The sequence below is a fragment of the Pteropus vampyrus genome, unplaced genomic scaffold (assembly GCF_000151845.1).
Source record: "Pteropus vampyrus isolate Shadow unplaced genomic scaffold, Pvam_2.0 Scaffold22, whole genome shotgun sequence".
Classification (NCBI taxonomy): Eukaryota; Metazoa; Chordata; class Mammalia; order Chiroptera; family Pteropodidae; genus Pteropus; species Pteropus vampyrus.
In genome coordinates this window covers 8,325,878-8,341,177 of record NW_011888803.1, presented here as the reverse complement: position 1 = coordinate 8,341,177, position 15,300 = coordinate 8,325,878, and the positions used below count along the sequence as shown (strand labels likewise).

Here is a 15,300-nt window from a genome sequence, read left to right as displayed (position 1 = left end):
TTGGCTGCTGACTTAATTGTCTTAAATCTTTGCATTGCAAATTATAGATCCCCATTCACTTAACTAAAAAACTTGCACTTATACTTTGCCATTTCTTTGATTAATCTTTCTTCCTTGATATTACTTTTTTCACTACTCTCTGGAGCTGACTAGTTCAGCTTAAGCAGCCCAGGTGGTCAATGGAGTAACACATGTCAGAGCCAGAATGTTCTCATATCCCATTTTGTACAGCCTACAACAGTGGCTACTGTAACTTAGGCCTTATACTACAATGCCACAATATTTCCTGAGTGAGCTACCTGTCTAGTAATAAAAGCGTATGTAGGTGTGTCTTATGGTATAAAACCATCAGTCAAAGAGAAAGAACTATGTAGGTAACCTGTATGATTGCCATATGCCCTGTATTTTTTTAAATTCCCATGAAATTGTTCTTTTGGCTTGTAGAGCGTATTGTTAAAAGCCCAGGCTCTGGAATTACACAGATCTGGGTTTGAATACAATGTTGGCATCTCATTAATCTCATTGCTAAAATGGGGTAATAATAGTACCTGTCTCATGGTATTGTGAGGATTAAGTGATATGGCTGCTTAACACAATTTTTGAAATATAAGTATTCAGTAAATCTTTACTAATATGGTGCCATTTTGTACCTTTTTTTATTCACTTTTGAAATTTAAGGCAATTTAAAATTAATTTGTCTTTGTTTTGGTTATTAGATGTACTTTATGAAAAATCGTGCCCGAAGGCAAGGTATTAACTTAAAACTTCTACCCAATGGATTCACCAAGAGGAAAGAAAATTCAACATTTTTTGACAAGAAGTAAGTTTCTAAATTCTACCTTGGTATTTCAAGTATTTTGATTTGATCAGCAACATCAGTGAGGTTCAGTTTGCTATAGAGCATTACTACCCAAAGTGTGGTCTGTGAGGTGTTTGTCATTGGTCTATGACAAGGTAACTATACAAATTTTGAAAATAAGCATTTAGAAACTTAAGCTAATTTTATGTCAATAAGCTAATTTTATATCATGTGACTCTAATACAAATTTGGGCTTGCAGTGTGTGTGTGTGAGTGACGTAGATACCATGGAAGTATATTCAGGGACAAAGCAATGAGTCAGAGCAAGCCACTGGAGTAGCTTAGCTTTTTATAATCCTTTCTAATTTGGGATTCCAAGTGAGGTTTCATGTGAAAGCCAGTGATGGAGAATAAAGAATCTTGGGAAACTTTATAGTAATCTGTGAGTACCGATAATACAGTAGATTAGTTTGCTGCTTTCTGAAAGTGCTGGGTCAAAAAGGCACCATATTAGTACAGAAAAAAACAGAATTCCAAAGTACCATAAGTAGCCCAGTAAGTTATTGGATAATACCTTTCAAAAGTCAAGATTCTGGATTTAGATTTTAAAAAACTGCATGAGTCCCTTTCTCTTCCTCTTTAGTATGTATGAGACCTTAAGAAAATTACTTCCTTTCTCTGAACCTCCTCTGTATGATATGGAGGTTATACTAGGTAAACGTAAGGTTCCCTTCCAGTTTTACTACTCCATTAATTGAAAGACAAAACCATCAGAATTACTACTATTCTAATAAACCTTCCGCCTTTTCAAAAGATGTGATATTATTAGAAGAAGACGTTATCTGTTTGTTTTTTATGTTTCAAGACACATTTATAAAGGTAGTTTTCTTTTTTCCTGGTTAGCTTCCAGAAGTTAGGTAATGCTTTCCATTTACAAATATGAGATGAATCCTTTGTGCATTTTGAAACTGACATTTGAAAATTAACATAATTTGTTTGAAATTTAAGGTAACTGGTTTGTGCTTTCTCAAATATAATACATATTCCTGTTTGATGAAAGAAATCACTCGCAGTGTCATCAGAGCTTAGTTCTCAGTGCTAAAAAGCATATAGCCTTAAATGTAAAATTTGGGTCTCTAAATACATGAATGTGTGTGGGGAGTTTTTGTTCAAGAATATTTCATTTAGTATATTTTCTAGGTTAGGACCCAAATTTCTACTCTGTAATTTTGGAACACCTCAGATCCCTGAAATGGCAAATCAGTCTTTTCTTACATTATGCCTCTTGCTCATGAATTTACAATGACTTGGGGTTGGTTTTCTTACATTTTTGCTATTGTCCAATGAGGAGATTAGCAACATAGTACACAATAGGCTTTACAGTCACTTTCTTAGCTTCTTTCACATATGTAAAATGGAGCTGATGATGATAGCTACCATGTAGAGTTGTGGCCATTAGCATATTAATTCACCTGGACACCAACTGGAGTATAGGAAGGAATTAGCATGTAGCAGCAATCATAAAAATAATACATCTCATCATAAAAAAGTTTATAGGGAAAATAGCACCTATAATATCACTCTGTAGAGATGACCAGTGATAACATTTTGTTTCCTTCTAATCATGCTGCTTTTATCGATTAATAAAGTAAAATGTAATAATAAATACTAATCCAGAAATATGAAAAGCCTGCATGACTTTCCTCACATTAAACATTATTAGTTTTTTCCCTTAAAAAATATGTTAAGTATCTGCCTCATTATTTTTAAGAAGTATATTCCAACTATGACTACTATATACTAATTCATTTAATTATTCCCATATTCATGAACAGTTAGCTTATCTCTAGTTTTTAGTTATTACAAATAATGCTGTAATTAACATCCTTGAACAAATTGTTTTATGTGCTTATGTCTTTTCTGTAGGATTCGTTCCTAGAAAGCTTAATTATTGGTCAGAGACTACATGCATTTAAACTTTTGAGAGAAAGTCCAAATTGTCCTCCCCAAAAAAGTACCACTTTGAACTTTCATCAAAAAAGTATGAGAGTGCCTGTATTAGTTTTACTTGTACTTTAATGGAATATTATTAAACTTTTTTTTATATCTGATTATTAGGCTGAGCTTTTAAATTTTTATTTCTTTTAAGATGTACCTGTTTATATCTCATCTTGTTCTGTTATATACATTTGAATATTTTCACCAATCTGTTTATCCTTTAATTTTGTCTTCCACTTACTTTTGATGCATTTTAAATAGTTGTAAAAAAAAAAAATTCTGTATAATTCAGAAATATTAAAATAGACTGGTTAAGAGCACAAACTGGAGCCAGGCTGCCTGGGTTCAGATTTCCTGATCAGCCACTTCCTAGCTATGTGATCTTAAGCGAAGCCACTTAATTACTTTGTGCCTAAGTTTTCTCATTTATGAAGTGGGACTAGTAATAAATTAGGGTTAAACCAGTTTTTATTTCCATTTATAGTTCTATATGAAACTACTTATTTAAACATCTAACTAACACTGAATTGTCTCTTTTTTTAAAAATTTGCTAATTTGCTTTTACTTAATTGTTACGAAGATATGGAATATTTGCCCACATGTTTTAGATTGATATCTTAAAATTTAAATGTAACATTTGACTTTAATCCAATAAGGTGATCTATCCTTCATAGAACCATTTTGGGAGTCAGTGCAGTGAAAAAAATATAACAAGTCTATGTAACTAAATTTTTCCATTCATTGTTAAACGGCCAATTATATTTTTAAATGGAAAATGGTTTTGCTACTAACTGAATTTAAAATGTCTGTATTCAGCTGTTGAATGAATAATAAAGGATTAACATGAGTTCCCAGCTAGTCGAAAGTCATACCTAAAGAATATTGCCAGTTAATCAGCTTGAAAATCTCTTTAATCACAAGATTTTGTTCATTCTTGTTCAGCATTTTCATCGATGATTAAGATCTTGATTTCTTACCTTGGCACTATTGACATTTTTGAACTAGAGAGTTATTTTTTGTGAAAGGCTATCTCGTGCATTTTAGGATAATGTTTAGCAGCAGCATCCCTGGCCAATACCCATTAGATGTTGGTATCACAGACACACACACATGCATATACACATATCCTCTGTTGTGACAACAAAAAATATCTCCAGACATTGCCAGATATCCTTTGGGGTGGGGGCTGCAAGGGGAAGCAAAATCACTATTTAGAACCACTGATTTAGATGAATACAGAAGACATACTTATTGAACTTAATGCATGGCAGAATCAGGATTACAGAACTTTTGATTGCTAAAAGGTGGTATGTGAGTAACAACATAAATAAGGTCCTGCACTTCAGAGGAAGAATATGAAAAAAAGACACTTAGGAGTACCTTTTTTGGGATTCTTGTGTTTTTTTCAGCCATTCATACAAAAATGATCAAGATTTTAGATGATTGTAGTGTTATTTTTTGTTGGAAGGAGGGAAGAAGTGAATACTGAATTTTTTCAAAGAATTATCTTCACTTCTGTTCTGTTTTTAAGAGATTCATTTTCAGTGCTTGTTTTCAACTTTCAAAAGTGATAAGGCTTTGACTCAGATAAACCTGAATTTGAATATTGCCTCTACTGTTTGGTACACATTAGTTAACCTTGGGCAAGATCAAACTTACTGGGTTGTTGAGAAGATTAAATGAAATAATACCTAAAATAGTACCTAGTACTTAGTAAATAATGTACAGTGACAATTAAAGGTATATGCTTTGTTATCTGAAATCTTGGGGATAGAATACATTTACTAATAGGTCTGTGGCAGCATTGCATAATCAGAAAATACTATTTCTGCAGTAAAACCTACAAAAATTCACATTATAATGGGTAAATAGTAACTATAAATGGGCTCAGTCAGGTTTTGCTGCAGAAAGAGTTATTAAAAAAACTTAGTTTCAGAGGTTTGTGAATTTGGGAATTGTTTAATATGAGATTTTGTTCTGTACTATGATTATTATTATTACTCTCTGGATATTAAATTGATCCTTTGTTTAAGTAGCTTGAGCTATAATACAGTCAAAAACTCAGAATGAGCCTGTTCAGAATTAAATGTTCAAATGTTAACTTTTGATCATTCTGAGTGAAGAATTCTTTGTCGTGTTTTTGTAACTTTTCTATAAAGTCTGAAGTGATTTCAAAATCGAAAAGTTTTTTTAAAAAATTTAAATATCCCCATATGAAGTGTGACTAATATGTCACTGTGCCTGACTTACCTCTGTAGAACTAACAGCAGGTTATGTAGCAGCAGACGCAATAGATTCCTTAGAAGCATAATTTATTCTATCCCAGGCATCCTTGATGGCATGAGTTTTTGACCATTATGACTCTGGATCTCCTAAAATCATACACAAAATTATGTGATGTGAATTTTTCTAAGAATAGGAACTGTAATTTTCATTTTATAGTTAACATGGGATGTAATACTAACCAGTCTGTGAGGTCAAAATGTAGTATTTAATAGCGATGAAGTTTAGAAAACTGGTAAATTTGCAGGAACATCATAGAGGATAGCTTTAATGAACAAAGAAAAGTTAAAGGGTGCTTATATTAAGAATAAGATGAGCCTAAGCAAGACATCTTGACATCTGTTAAAAAGAGGAGCTGGTTAAGGAAATGTGTCCAATAGAAGCTCCCCTACTTATTTTGGGGCAGATCCCAAACTACTTCTTTAAAATAGTGACCCAGAGGTAAACTTTTTTACCTCATCTCTTCGTAGGGCATATAACTATGTTCACTTTTACCCAACGCTAATCAAAAACTGTTGAAAGAAATACTAAAGACCTATATGACAAAAACTTAAAGTCTACCGAATGACTTAAAAGATTTGAACAAATGAAAAAAAGTACCTTGTTCTTGGGAAACTCAATACTATAGAAATAATATTTATTTCTTAAATGAACGATCTTTAGATCTGATGTGATCCTAATCAAAATACTAATAAGATTTTGGTTTTTCATTTTTTTTTTCTTTTTTTTCCTTTGAGAGGAAGGAAAGAGTTCATGATAAAATGACAAGTTCATTTTGAAGAATAAACATAGTAGAAGCACCAGGTTAAACCTGAAGAGTAATGAGGCTGGACTCATTAAAATTTTTGAAACTCTAGTAGTTTTATGGTGCCGACATAGAAATCTATAGTCACCTTAAATTGTAGAAAATAGACAGAAGGATATTTGGTATTCTGTTTCTGTTATATGATCAAGTTAGCATTTCTAATTAATACAGATAATTACTTAGTCCACAAATGCGATTGAGACAGCTTGCCATTTGGTGGAAAAAGGCTTGATCTTTTACTAGAACTTCCAGGTGGATCAAAATCTTAAACTTAAAATGAAATTAAAAAAATACTGGAATATTTTCATAATCTTGAAGGGAGGAAACATTCCAGCCAAAGCCATAAGGAAAAAAGATAGCTAAATTTACTTATTTTTTTAAAATCGGATGACAGAAAACGACCAAAATAAAGTAAAAAAACTAACTGGATAAAAAAAATCTTTAACATATATGACAAAAAAAGCTTATGCATTAACAAGAAAGAGACTAGCAACTTATTAAAGAAAGCGGGCAAAGGATAACAGATGATCATAGATATATATGTACATATATCATGGAAAGATATATACATACCTATTATATGGCTGCTAAGATATATACATACCTATTATATGGCTGCATTTATTAGTAATATCTAGTCTAATGAAGGTATGGGTTAGACAGGCCATTTTCCTCTTCCACTGTTCTTGAGAGTATAAATTAGTAGTCATTTTTAGAAGGCAGTTTGGTACTGTTTCTCAAAATGTTATGTATGCCTACTCGAAGAATTTAGCCCACAAATGTATTAATACATTTCACGGAGAGGTATGTGTCCATATATATCTTTTGCAGCATTGTTTATAGTAGTATAAAAGCTGTCAAAAACCTCAAGTATCCATCAATATGGTTCTGAGTTAAATTAATGATGGTAACTTCATGCCATGGAATGCTATGCAGCCGTTAAATAAAAACAAAATTAGATGTAGAAGTACTGTCATGGAATGATATGCATGATACGTTCAGTGAAAAAAAAATGCTGTAGTTTAAACAATTATCTAAAAGATATAAAGCTCACTTTTTCTATTGACATACAATTTACATGCAATGAAATGTACAAATCATAAGCGCACTTTTTTAAAGCTTTGACAGATGTATAAATCTATAGAACCTGGTTCCTGTGAATGTATAGAACATTATCACCACCCCAGAAAGCTTTTTCCAAATTAGCTTTCCTCCCCAAAGATAACCTGTTCTAATTTTCTTCCCCCGAAGATGTTGCCAGTTTTAAAATTTTATATATATGGAATCATATAGCTTAGGGATCCCTAGCCCCTGGGCTGCAGACTGGTACTGGTCTGTGGCCTGTTGGAACCAGGCCACACAGTAGGAGGTGAGCAGCTGGCTAGCAAGCTAGGCTTCATCTGTGTTTGCAGCCGCTCCCCAGCGCTAGCATCACTGCCTCAGCTCTACCTCAGATCATCAAGTATTAGATTCTCATAGGAGCACTGGTCCCTGGTGCCGAAAAGGTTGGGGACCACTGATATAGCTCATCCTTAGTTTTGAATGATAGGTTAGCTGAATATGAAATATCTCAAGATGACATTTATTTTAGTAATTCATTTTTTTATTCCACTGTCTTCTCACTTCTCATTTCCACTGTTGAGAATACTATTGTTTTATATAGCCTTTTTATTTTTTCTCTTTCAATTACTTTTAAGATCTTTATATTTTGTCTTTACAGTTCTGCAGTTTCACTATGATGTGTGTCTTCATGTAGTTTCTTTTTATCTTCCTTGGGATTTATTGTGCTTTCTGAATGAGTTCTGGAAAATTCTAATGCGTTATCTTGGTCTCTTATTTATTTGTCTTTGCTACATTCTGGGTAATTTACTCATCTGTGTCCCCCCAAGTCATTTTCTCTCCTCAGCTGTGTCTAATTAATCTGATCTTTAGCCCATGCACTGTTTTTCTTGTTTGTTTATTTCAATTATGGTTTTTTTTTTTTTTTTAAAGTTCTGTTTCTTTCCTGAATGTATCTGGTCTTTTAGATAGAATTGAATTTCTTTCGCATGTTTTAAGCTTCCTTTGTTCACCAATTTTGAATATTTATTATCTGTATCAATAATTACAGTATGTGAAGTCCTAGGAAGTGTATTACTGCTGCCTGATGTTTGTTGACTCGTGATTATGGTATGACTCTTGTTTCCTTGTTTTTTTTTCTAAAATGTAATTGTGCACTCAAGTTTATGTAGAAGGTGGTACACATTTGCTAATGCCAGATACTCTGTGGTATCAATCCAGGACCCTCTTTAATTTCCTAGTCTGAAGTTTCTCAGACCATACTATTCATATTATTAGTAATAATCTGAATCCGAGATCCATTTGTGGAAGCTTCATTCTCAGTTGAAACCTTTCTCCCCAGCTGCCTTTTTCTCTCCCTAGAGCCCAAGCTGAGGTTGACAATTTTTCTTGTTGTCTCCCTTTGCTGATAGGCAGGATTTTTCTGGTTCATCCTTTCACTGATTTTATTCAGTGATCTCAGTTTAAGGTCTACAGTTTATGTGGGCCCAAGTATCTTGTCTCATGTCACCCAGTAACTGTTGAAACACCAGCCTCTTGGTTACCAACATTGGCAAAGGCCTCTGGAGCATGCATACTTTTAACATTCCACTGTGGTTTTCAGTTCCTGCTTCCTTTTGGCCCTGAGATTTTTCATACTTGATGATGAGCTTAGTATGTTTGTTCTATTTCTCTGAGATTTCTTACTATGCTATTGAAAGGGTTTTCAGATTATCTTCTCTACCATGTTGCCCTAATTGCTTAAAATAAGCACCTTCTCCAGCATTAAGGTAAGTAAGGTCATGAGCGGGAAAGAGGTGGATCAGGAAAGCATGATAGTTACTGCAATTCTACTTGGAATTTCTCTGATGGATATAACTGTACATAAGGAAAATGAAATATGTGCAAGGAATTCAATACAGCATTGTTTGCAATAGCTAAAGAGTAGTCTGAATCTAAATATTCATCAGTAGTGGACTGCCTAAATAAATTGTGGTAAACCTTTACAATGTAAAAAGAATGAAACAGCTCTAAATGCACTAATATGGAATGAACTGCCAGAAGTATTATTATGTGAATAAAAATAGATGCAGAACCATGTTCTTTATATGCTGCCATTGTGTGAAAAATAAAGTTTTTATATATAGATGCTTAGAGACAGGGTTGAGAATTATGTACCCTTTTGTACCTTTTTGAATTTTAGACCCTGTGCACATAATGCTTATTTTAAGAATAAATGAATTTTTAAAAATAATTTAAAAAGACATTGATTGATGTGGGCAGGACTGTGATACATTTTGAATTGTAAATATAATCTTTGAAAAGTTTTCTGATGCTATCACATGAAAGTCCATGTTTTCATTCATGACTACCACTCTTTCTTAATTGTGTTTTAGTGTTTTGCTGCAGGAAGCCAAGGACACCAAACATGTATGGTTGTGCTTGGGTAACATGTGTCATTTGGTTGCATAAGTTCTTCATTTTATTTTTCTGGCTATTTGGGTCTGAAGATTAGGCAGTGGAGTGGGGGACGCACTTTGATTTGTCAGTTGGAAAAAAGATTAAAAAGAATTGGACTGAGACTCCTCCCCAATAATATCTTTAGCTTCTCTCCAGGCTTGGACTCTTAGGTGAGAGCTGACCACCCATTCCCCAGAAATGGGCCCAATATTTGATCTTCTCCCCCCACTCTGTCTCCACCTGACCTCAGCCCTCAGTTCTAAGCCACCCAATCCTTCTTACCATTCTTTTACTGCTATCAGCTTAGAACTGAGTTTTAAACTTCTTTTTGTCCCACGGTTCTTTAGCTCTCTGGCCATGGGTCTCTCTTAGACAAAGTTATTAAGATAGTAGAAGTGTGCCCATTATTAAACAAAAGTGTGAATTAATATTTGAGCTCCAGTTCTGATTTAGAAGCTAGCCACTAGATGTCTCTGTTGTAAAGAAATAATCTTTTACGGATTCAAAAATTACTTTTTGTCCTTTGGATGAAATTACAGCGTTCTAATTATATTGCAATGATTTACTCATCCAGCTCTGCATAATGTCAGTAGCACTTTTTTCCTGAAACAATTATGTGGTGATACACTTCTTAAAGCACTTTATTTTTTATGCACGGTGTCTTATATGACGGTTTGTTACTCAGCTGCAAACTGAGTTTAGAAAAGAGAGCAAAGGAAAATGAAATGATGGGTTTAGCAGTTGTGGTTATGAGGAGAACAACTGGATTTTGCGGTGATCTTTGGGGGATTACATAATAGGTGCTCAGTACAACTTATTAACTAATTGAAAATGTTTAGCTCTCCGGTTTCTCTGCCATAACAGCTTTGATATAGTTTGATGTAATAATTTCAGAGCAACAGTAGGGACTTAAAACACAGTTTGAAAGAATAAAAACCTAATGGTTCCCCAGTCCGGCATTTCCTTACTGGGTCTTGTAGACAGAGGTAAGGAAGTGCCTGTAGCTTCACAGAGGGTGTACCTTTCCACAACAGCAGTTAGCCAGCGTTCATGAAAATGGAAAACCAAACTCTGTTGATCTTCTTGGGGCCCCCAAACTGGTTCACTTAGGGAAGTCTTACCCTAGACAACCAAGTCTGTTCCTTCATGATATGCCTCTAGAATAATATGTCCTTTTCCCTTTTCTTCACTGCAGCATTTATCAGCTATATTTTCCCCTGCAGGGCCATCTTGACTCACCCTGGACTAATGGGGAACTTCTAAGTGCTTTCCCTACCTTCAGTGTCTCCTCACCTCAGTCACTTATACACTGCTGCCAGATAAATCTTTCTAAAATGTGTTTTTACAATAATGGTCACCTGCTCAAAATTCTTGAATGCTTCTGTCCCGTAGGAGTCATTAGTGCAGAGGTACCTTCACAGGCCATAGGCAGAGTTGCCAATAGATGAAATTTGTCATCTCATCTCCTGGCCTTGGAGTGTCTGAAGCTCTCAAGTATTATACCCCATTCCATGGCCTGAAGTCAACTCCTTTTTCTTATCACCCTTCCCCATTTGAAACTGCTACCTTTCAGGCAGTGGGAAATATAATGTTTCAAGTATTTCTCATTAAGCAAAATAATGTAAGTCTTCCTCTGTGAATTTGCTTTTTAAAGGAGGAATAATAATGTAGTTAATAATTCTTGAATATTTATTTTGTGTTAAACATGACAATTTAATCTTTATGCGTAAGGGAGTTTTCTTGACAAGTTACCTACCCCTTTATACCCATTGCTTTATTTGTAAAATGAGGACAGTACTAGTGCCAGTTTTGTGTAGTATGCAGTTTTCACTTTAGAGAACACATCAGAATTAACTGGAACAATTTCAAAATGCAAATGCATGGGCTGACCAACAGAATTGCTAATTCACTGAGCCTAGAGCAGGGCTTAGGCATCTTTATTTTTTAAAATCACTAGATGAGGCTATGCATGTGTGGGATCAGAGGGTATGTGGGAAATCTCTGTACCTTCCTGTTGATTTTGCTGTGAACCTTAAAGTGCTCTAAAAAATTGTCTTTAATTTAAAAAAGGAAAGCACCAGATGATTCTGCTGTTTACTTCTACCTTTCAAACCACGGATCCGTGTGCTAATAAGTCACTGTCCTTTTTTTTAAGTAGTTCAGTCAGTAGGAAGACAAGTTAAGTCAGCTAACTCTTACACCTTTTGTAGGTTATGCTCTGATGGAGTACTCATGGAGTGTTATGGGAGCACAGAGGTGGGCTCAGTGCCCCAGCCTTGGGGAAGTGTTCTTCACTGAGAACTGGGGACTGGAAAGACCTTGCAGAGAAGATAGAATTCAAGCAGATTTTTAAAGGACAAGGAGTAGTTTTCAAGTCTAGGTTCTTATCCAAACAGAAGAGAAAGATGGGTTATAGTGAGAACATCAGATGCAAAAGGATAGAGTAGCAAATTTAAGACAGGGAAAGTAGTTTAGTGTGTCTAGAAACTAGGGTGTCAGTTGTTAAATGGTAGGGGATGAGGCTGGAGAGAGCCCCACTGGGGCTGGACCTTGCAGGACCTATATGCCACGCAAGGGAATTTAGATAGAGTCATACTTTGAGCAGAAAATGTTCCTGTTTCTATGAGGGATCTGTAGTAAATATGGATCTTCATAATCTGTCCCCAATTAATTTCCTAATGTATTCAACTAAATGTACGCAGGCAGGTCACTATTCTTAATCCTAAAACATCTTCCCCTTCCATACTTCCTAGCCATCAGTGAAAGTACACATGATAGCTCATCTTCTCCATTATTTCTCCTTTCAGAATTCCTATAGTACATATTTTCTCTGCAGGTAATGTGAAACAGATGCCAGAATTTAGTGCTGGTATTCAGTTTTGGGTATGCACATATCTGCTCTCCTTTTTGCATTCTGGTGTTTCTTAGCAGGGGCTCTATTGGCATTTTGAACAAGACAATTTTGTTGTATGGGACTTTCCCAAGCATTATAGGAAGGTTAGCAGTTCTGGTCCCTACCAGCGAAATGCCTAAAGTGTTCCCCATTTTGAGAACAATCAAAACTGCCCATTTTCAAATGCCCCCACCTCCCAGGTTAATACCACTTCCAATTGATAACTGCTTTACTAAGCTATTTATCAATTATTTGAAGCAAATATACTTTTTCATTTCAATCTTCCTCTTTTACATCCATGTTTTTAATATACTGTCTACTAAAGCCAATACCACATACTTAACATATTTCCTATTATTATCATGTGGTTTTGAAACTAATTTTTAAAAGAGCAAAATATAATATATAACTGGAACTTTACAAAGTATTTTCATAATGATGTGAGACATAAAATTTTGGTTTTCATTCTCCCCAATTACAGTAATTTTAATCCATGCTAAGTAACTACACAGATCCTTTATATTCACTCTCCCAGAAACACTTATTATGATACCAACCCTAATAAAATAGATGGATTATTCTTATGAGGAATAGCTTCTTTTATTTTTCAGACTTTAAATGTTGATCTAGAAATACATTTTAAAAGATAAAATGCTGTGAGTGAAGGATTATATAGATTATTTTGTACATTTGCTTTTTCCTTGGAAGATTTCAAAATTTGGTAGATTTCTTTCTGCTTTAAATTAAAATAAGATTTTATAACCAAATGTGGAAGAAACCAGTTTTTTTTTCCTGAAATTCCTTCAGGTATTATTTGCTGCTTCCATATTTCATAACAGTTGATAATTCACAGATTATCTTTTATATTGCTTAGAAATGAAAAGTGAAACCTAGAAAGAAGAAAATTTTTATCAATTAGGATGCTTTATGTTGCATGAAGTAAAATACCCAATTCAAACTGCTTTGAGCTGTTAAAAGGATGTATTATTGGTATCGTAATTGAATGTCCAGAGGCAGAATAGACTTCAGAGTTAATAGATATGGTGACTCAATTTTATCATCAAAGACCCAGTTTATTGCTGATTCTCCATTGTATCCTCTCTGGTGTCAGCTCAATCCTCATGGCCATAAGTTGCTCATGGTAAAATTATGGTTTATAGTAAATATCCAGGAGTGCTTCTCTCCCAGCGATACTGGATAGAAAACCTGAAATTCACCATGATTGGACTAACTAAAGCCATCTACCCAATCCTGAGCCATTGTGTTCAGGAGAATATACAATAGTGATTTTCTTAAGCTAACCAGTAAGTACATACCCCTGGAAATAGGGATGGGGTCAATTTATCAAAGTATGGTGATGGATTAGGAAGAAGGGTATTGGTACGGGACAGCCAAGTAGGCTTGAAAATGTTCACTATAACTCTTAAAAAGCATTTCAAATATGGATGCAAATATTTAAAAAAATATAATTGAGATACTTTTGAACTAATAATAAAGAAAAATACATGGCTCGTTATTGAATTTTCAATTCTGGAAAGTTAAAAATAATATAGTAGATTAGAACATAGTCTTTAGAGTTACTGTACTACATAGATTCAAAGCCCAGGTCTGCCACTTTCTAGCTGAATAATGACCTTGGAGGAGTGACTTTCTTCTCTCTACCTTGGTGTTCTCATCTTTAAAATGAAATAATGGCATTTTGTGTCATAGAGTTACAAGAATTAAATGAATTAATAAATGTATTTAAAACAATGCCTGACATATAAAAACACGTAATAAACTGTTGTTATTACTGTTGCTACTTGCTAATGTTCTCTGGTAAAAGGATCTACTGATAATTTTTATAACCTGGAAACTTTTCTAATTTAATTAGTGGTATACTATTCTAGAAATCAGACATGTAGATAGTCTAGCTTTAGCTTATTTACTTCATGGAGTCACCAGTATTTAAAAAATAGAAGTAAAAATTTCAGGCATTCTTGAACTGACATAATATGTCATTGTGCTTTCTCAAAAGTAGTGGAAAATCCTTCCCTTAATAACTGCAAACAAGGACTGAAAAGTTAATATCCTGAATATACTAGGGGAAACACTTATTAGGAGAGTTAAGTGGTAGGACATTGAGTCTCTCTGTAAGGCCTCATTTCATTCACTCTTCTTTGTAAATGTTTGTTGGTGCATTAGCTACAGAATAAAATCCATACCGTTTAGCAGAACATTCAGAGTCTTTTACATTTTGGTATTAATCAACATATCCAGTTTTACCATTAGCCACTAAACACTAAATTCAGTGTTAAGTAGAATTTGATTTTGAATTCATGGTGAAATATTCTCATTTAAGGCCCTGTCAGTATCCTGTTCCAAGCCTCATTAATTCAGGACATTGGATTGAATATAGAATTATAACAATGGTAATAATAGCAGTAGCTAACATTTTTGGTTGCTGTGTTTTGAGCTCTTGACATATATTTACTTATTTAATCCTATGATATAAATACTGTTGGCATCCCTATTTAACTGTGAGAAACCTGAGGCACAGAGATCACATTAAGTAATAAATTGTTAAAAAGAGTAGGATTTAAGAATAAAAATATTTTAACTCATTTCAACTTTGTATTGGAAATCTTCTCAGAATTCAGCCTCCATTTGTAACTCTTAATTGTAGCATATTTTTTTGAGGAAAATAGCTTTGAAGCTGTCAAAATGATTAGTTAGATAAGTAACACTAGTTCTAGTTTGGTAATAATTTCTGTGATAAAAAGGAAACATCTTAAAACTTTGAATAATGAAATATTTTTAAGTTTAAAAAGAATTTAGAATTATTTCTGTCTTTTCTATGATTACTATTCTGCACTTCCCCATGAAAACATCTTTGACTTTACTGATTATGAAAAATAGCAAATCATGTCAAAATGTTATTAAATACAGACATATGAAGTAAGAATTAAGTCCTTTTATTATGTTAAGAAATAGCCATAGTTAAAAGTTGGGGGCACATCTTTATACTTATAAATACATGTATGA

General features: G+C 33.9%; 1 protein-coding gene across 2 annotated transcripts in view; it reads left to right on the top strand.

Moving 5' to 3' along the window:
- Positions 1-15,300, top strand: part of ZNHIT6 (zinc finger HIT-type containing 6) — a 56,968-nt gene that overhangs the window by 9,161 nt on the left and 32,507 nt on the right. For both annotated transcript variants that reach the window (XM_011355581.2, XM_011355580.2), the window contains exon 5: positions 717-820. In XM_011355581.2, the coding sequence (XP_011353883.1) occupies positions 717-820 (104 nt within the window). The remainder of the gene's footprint in view (positions 1-716; positions 821-15,300) is intronic.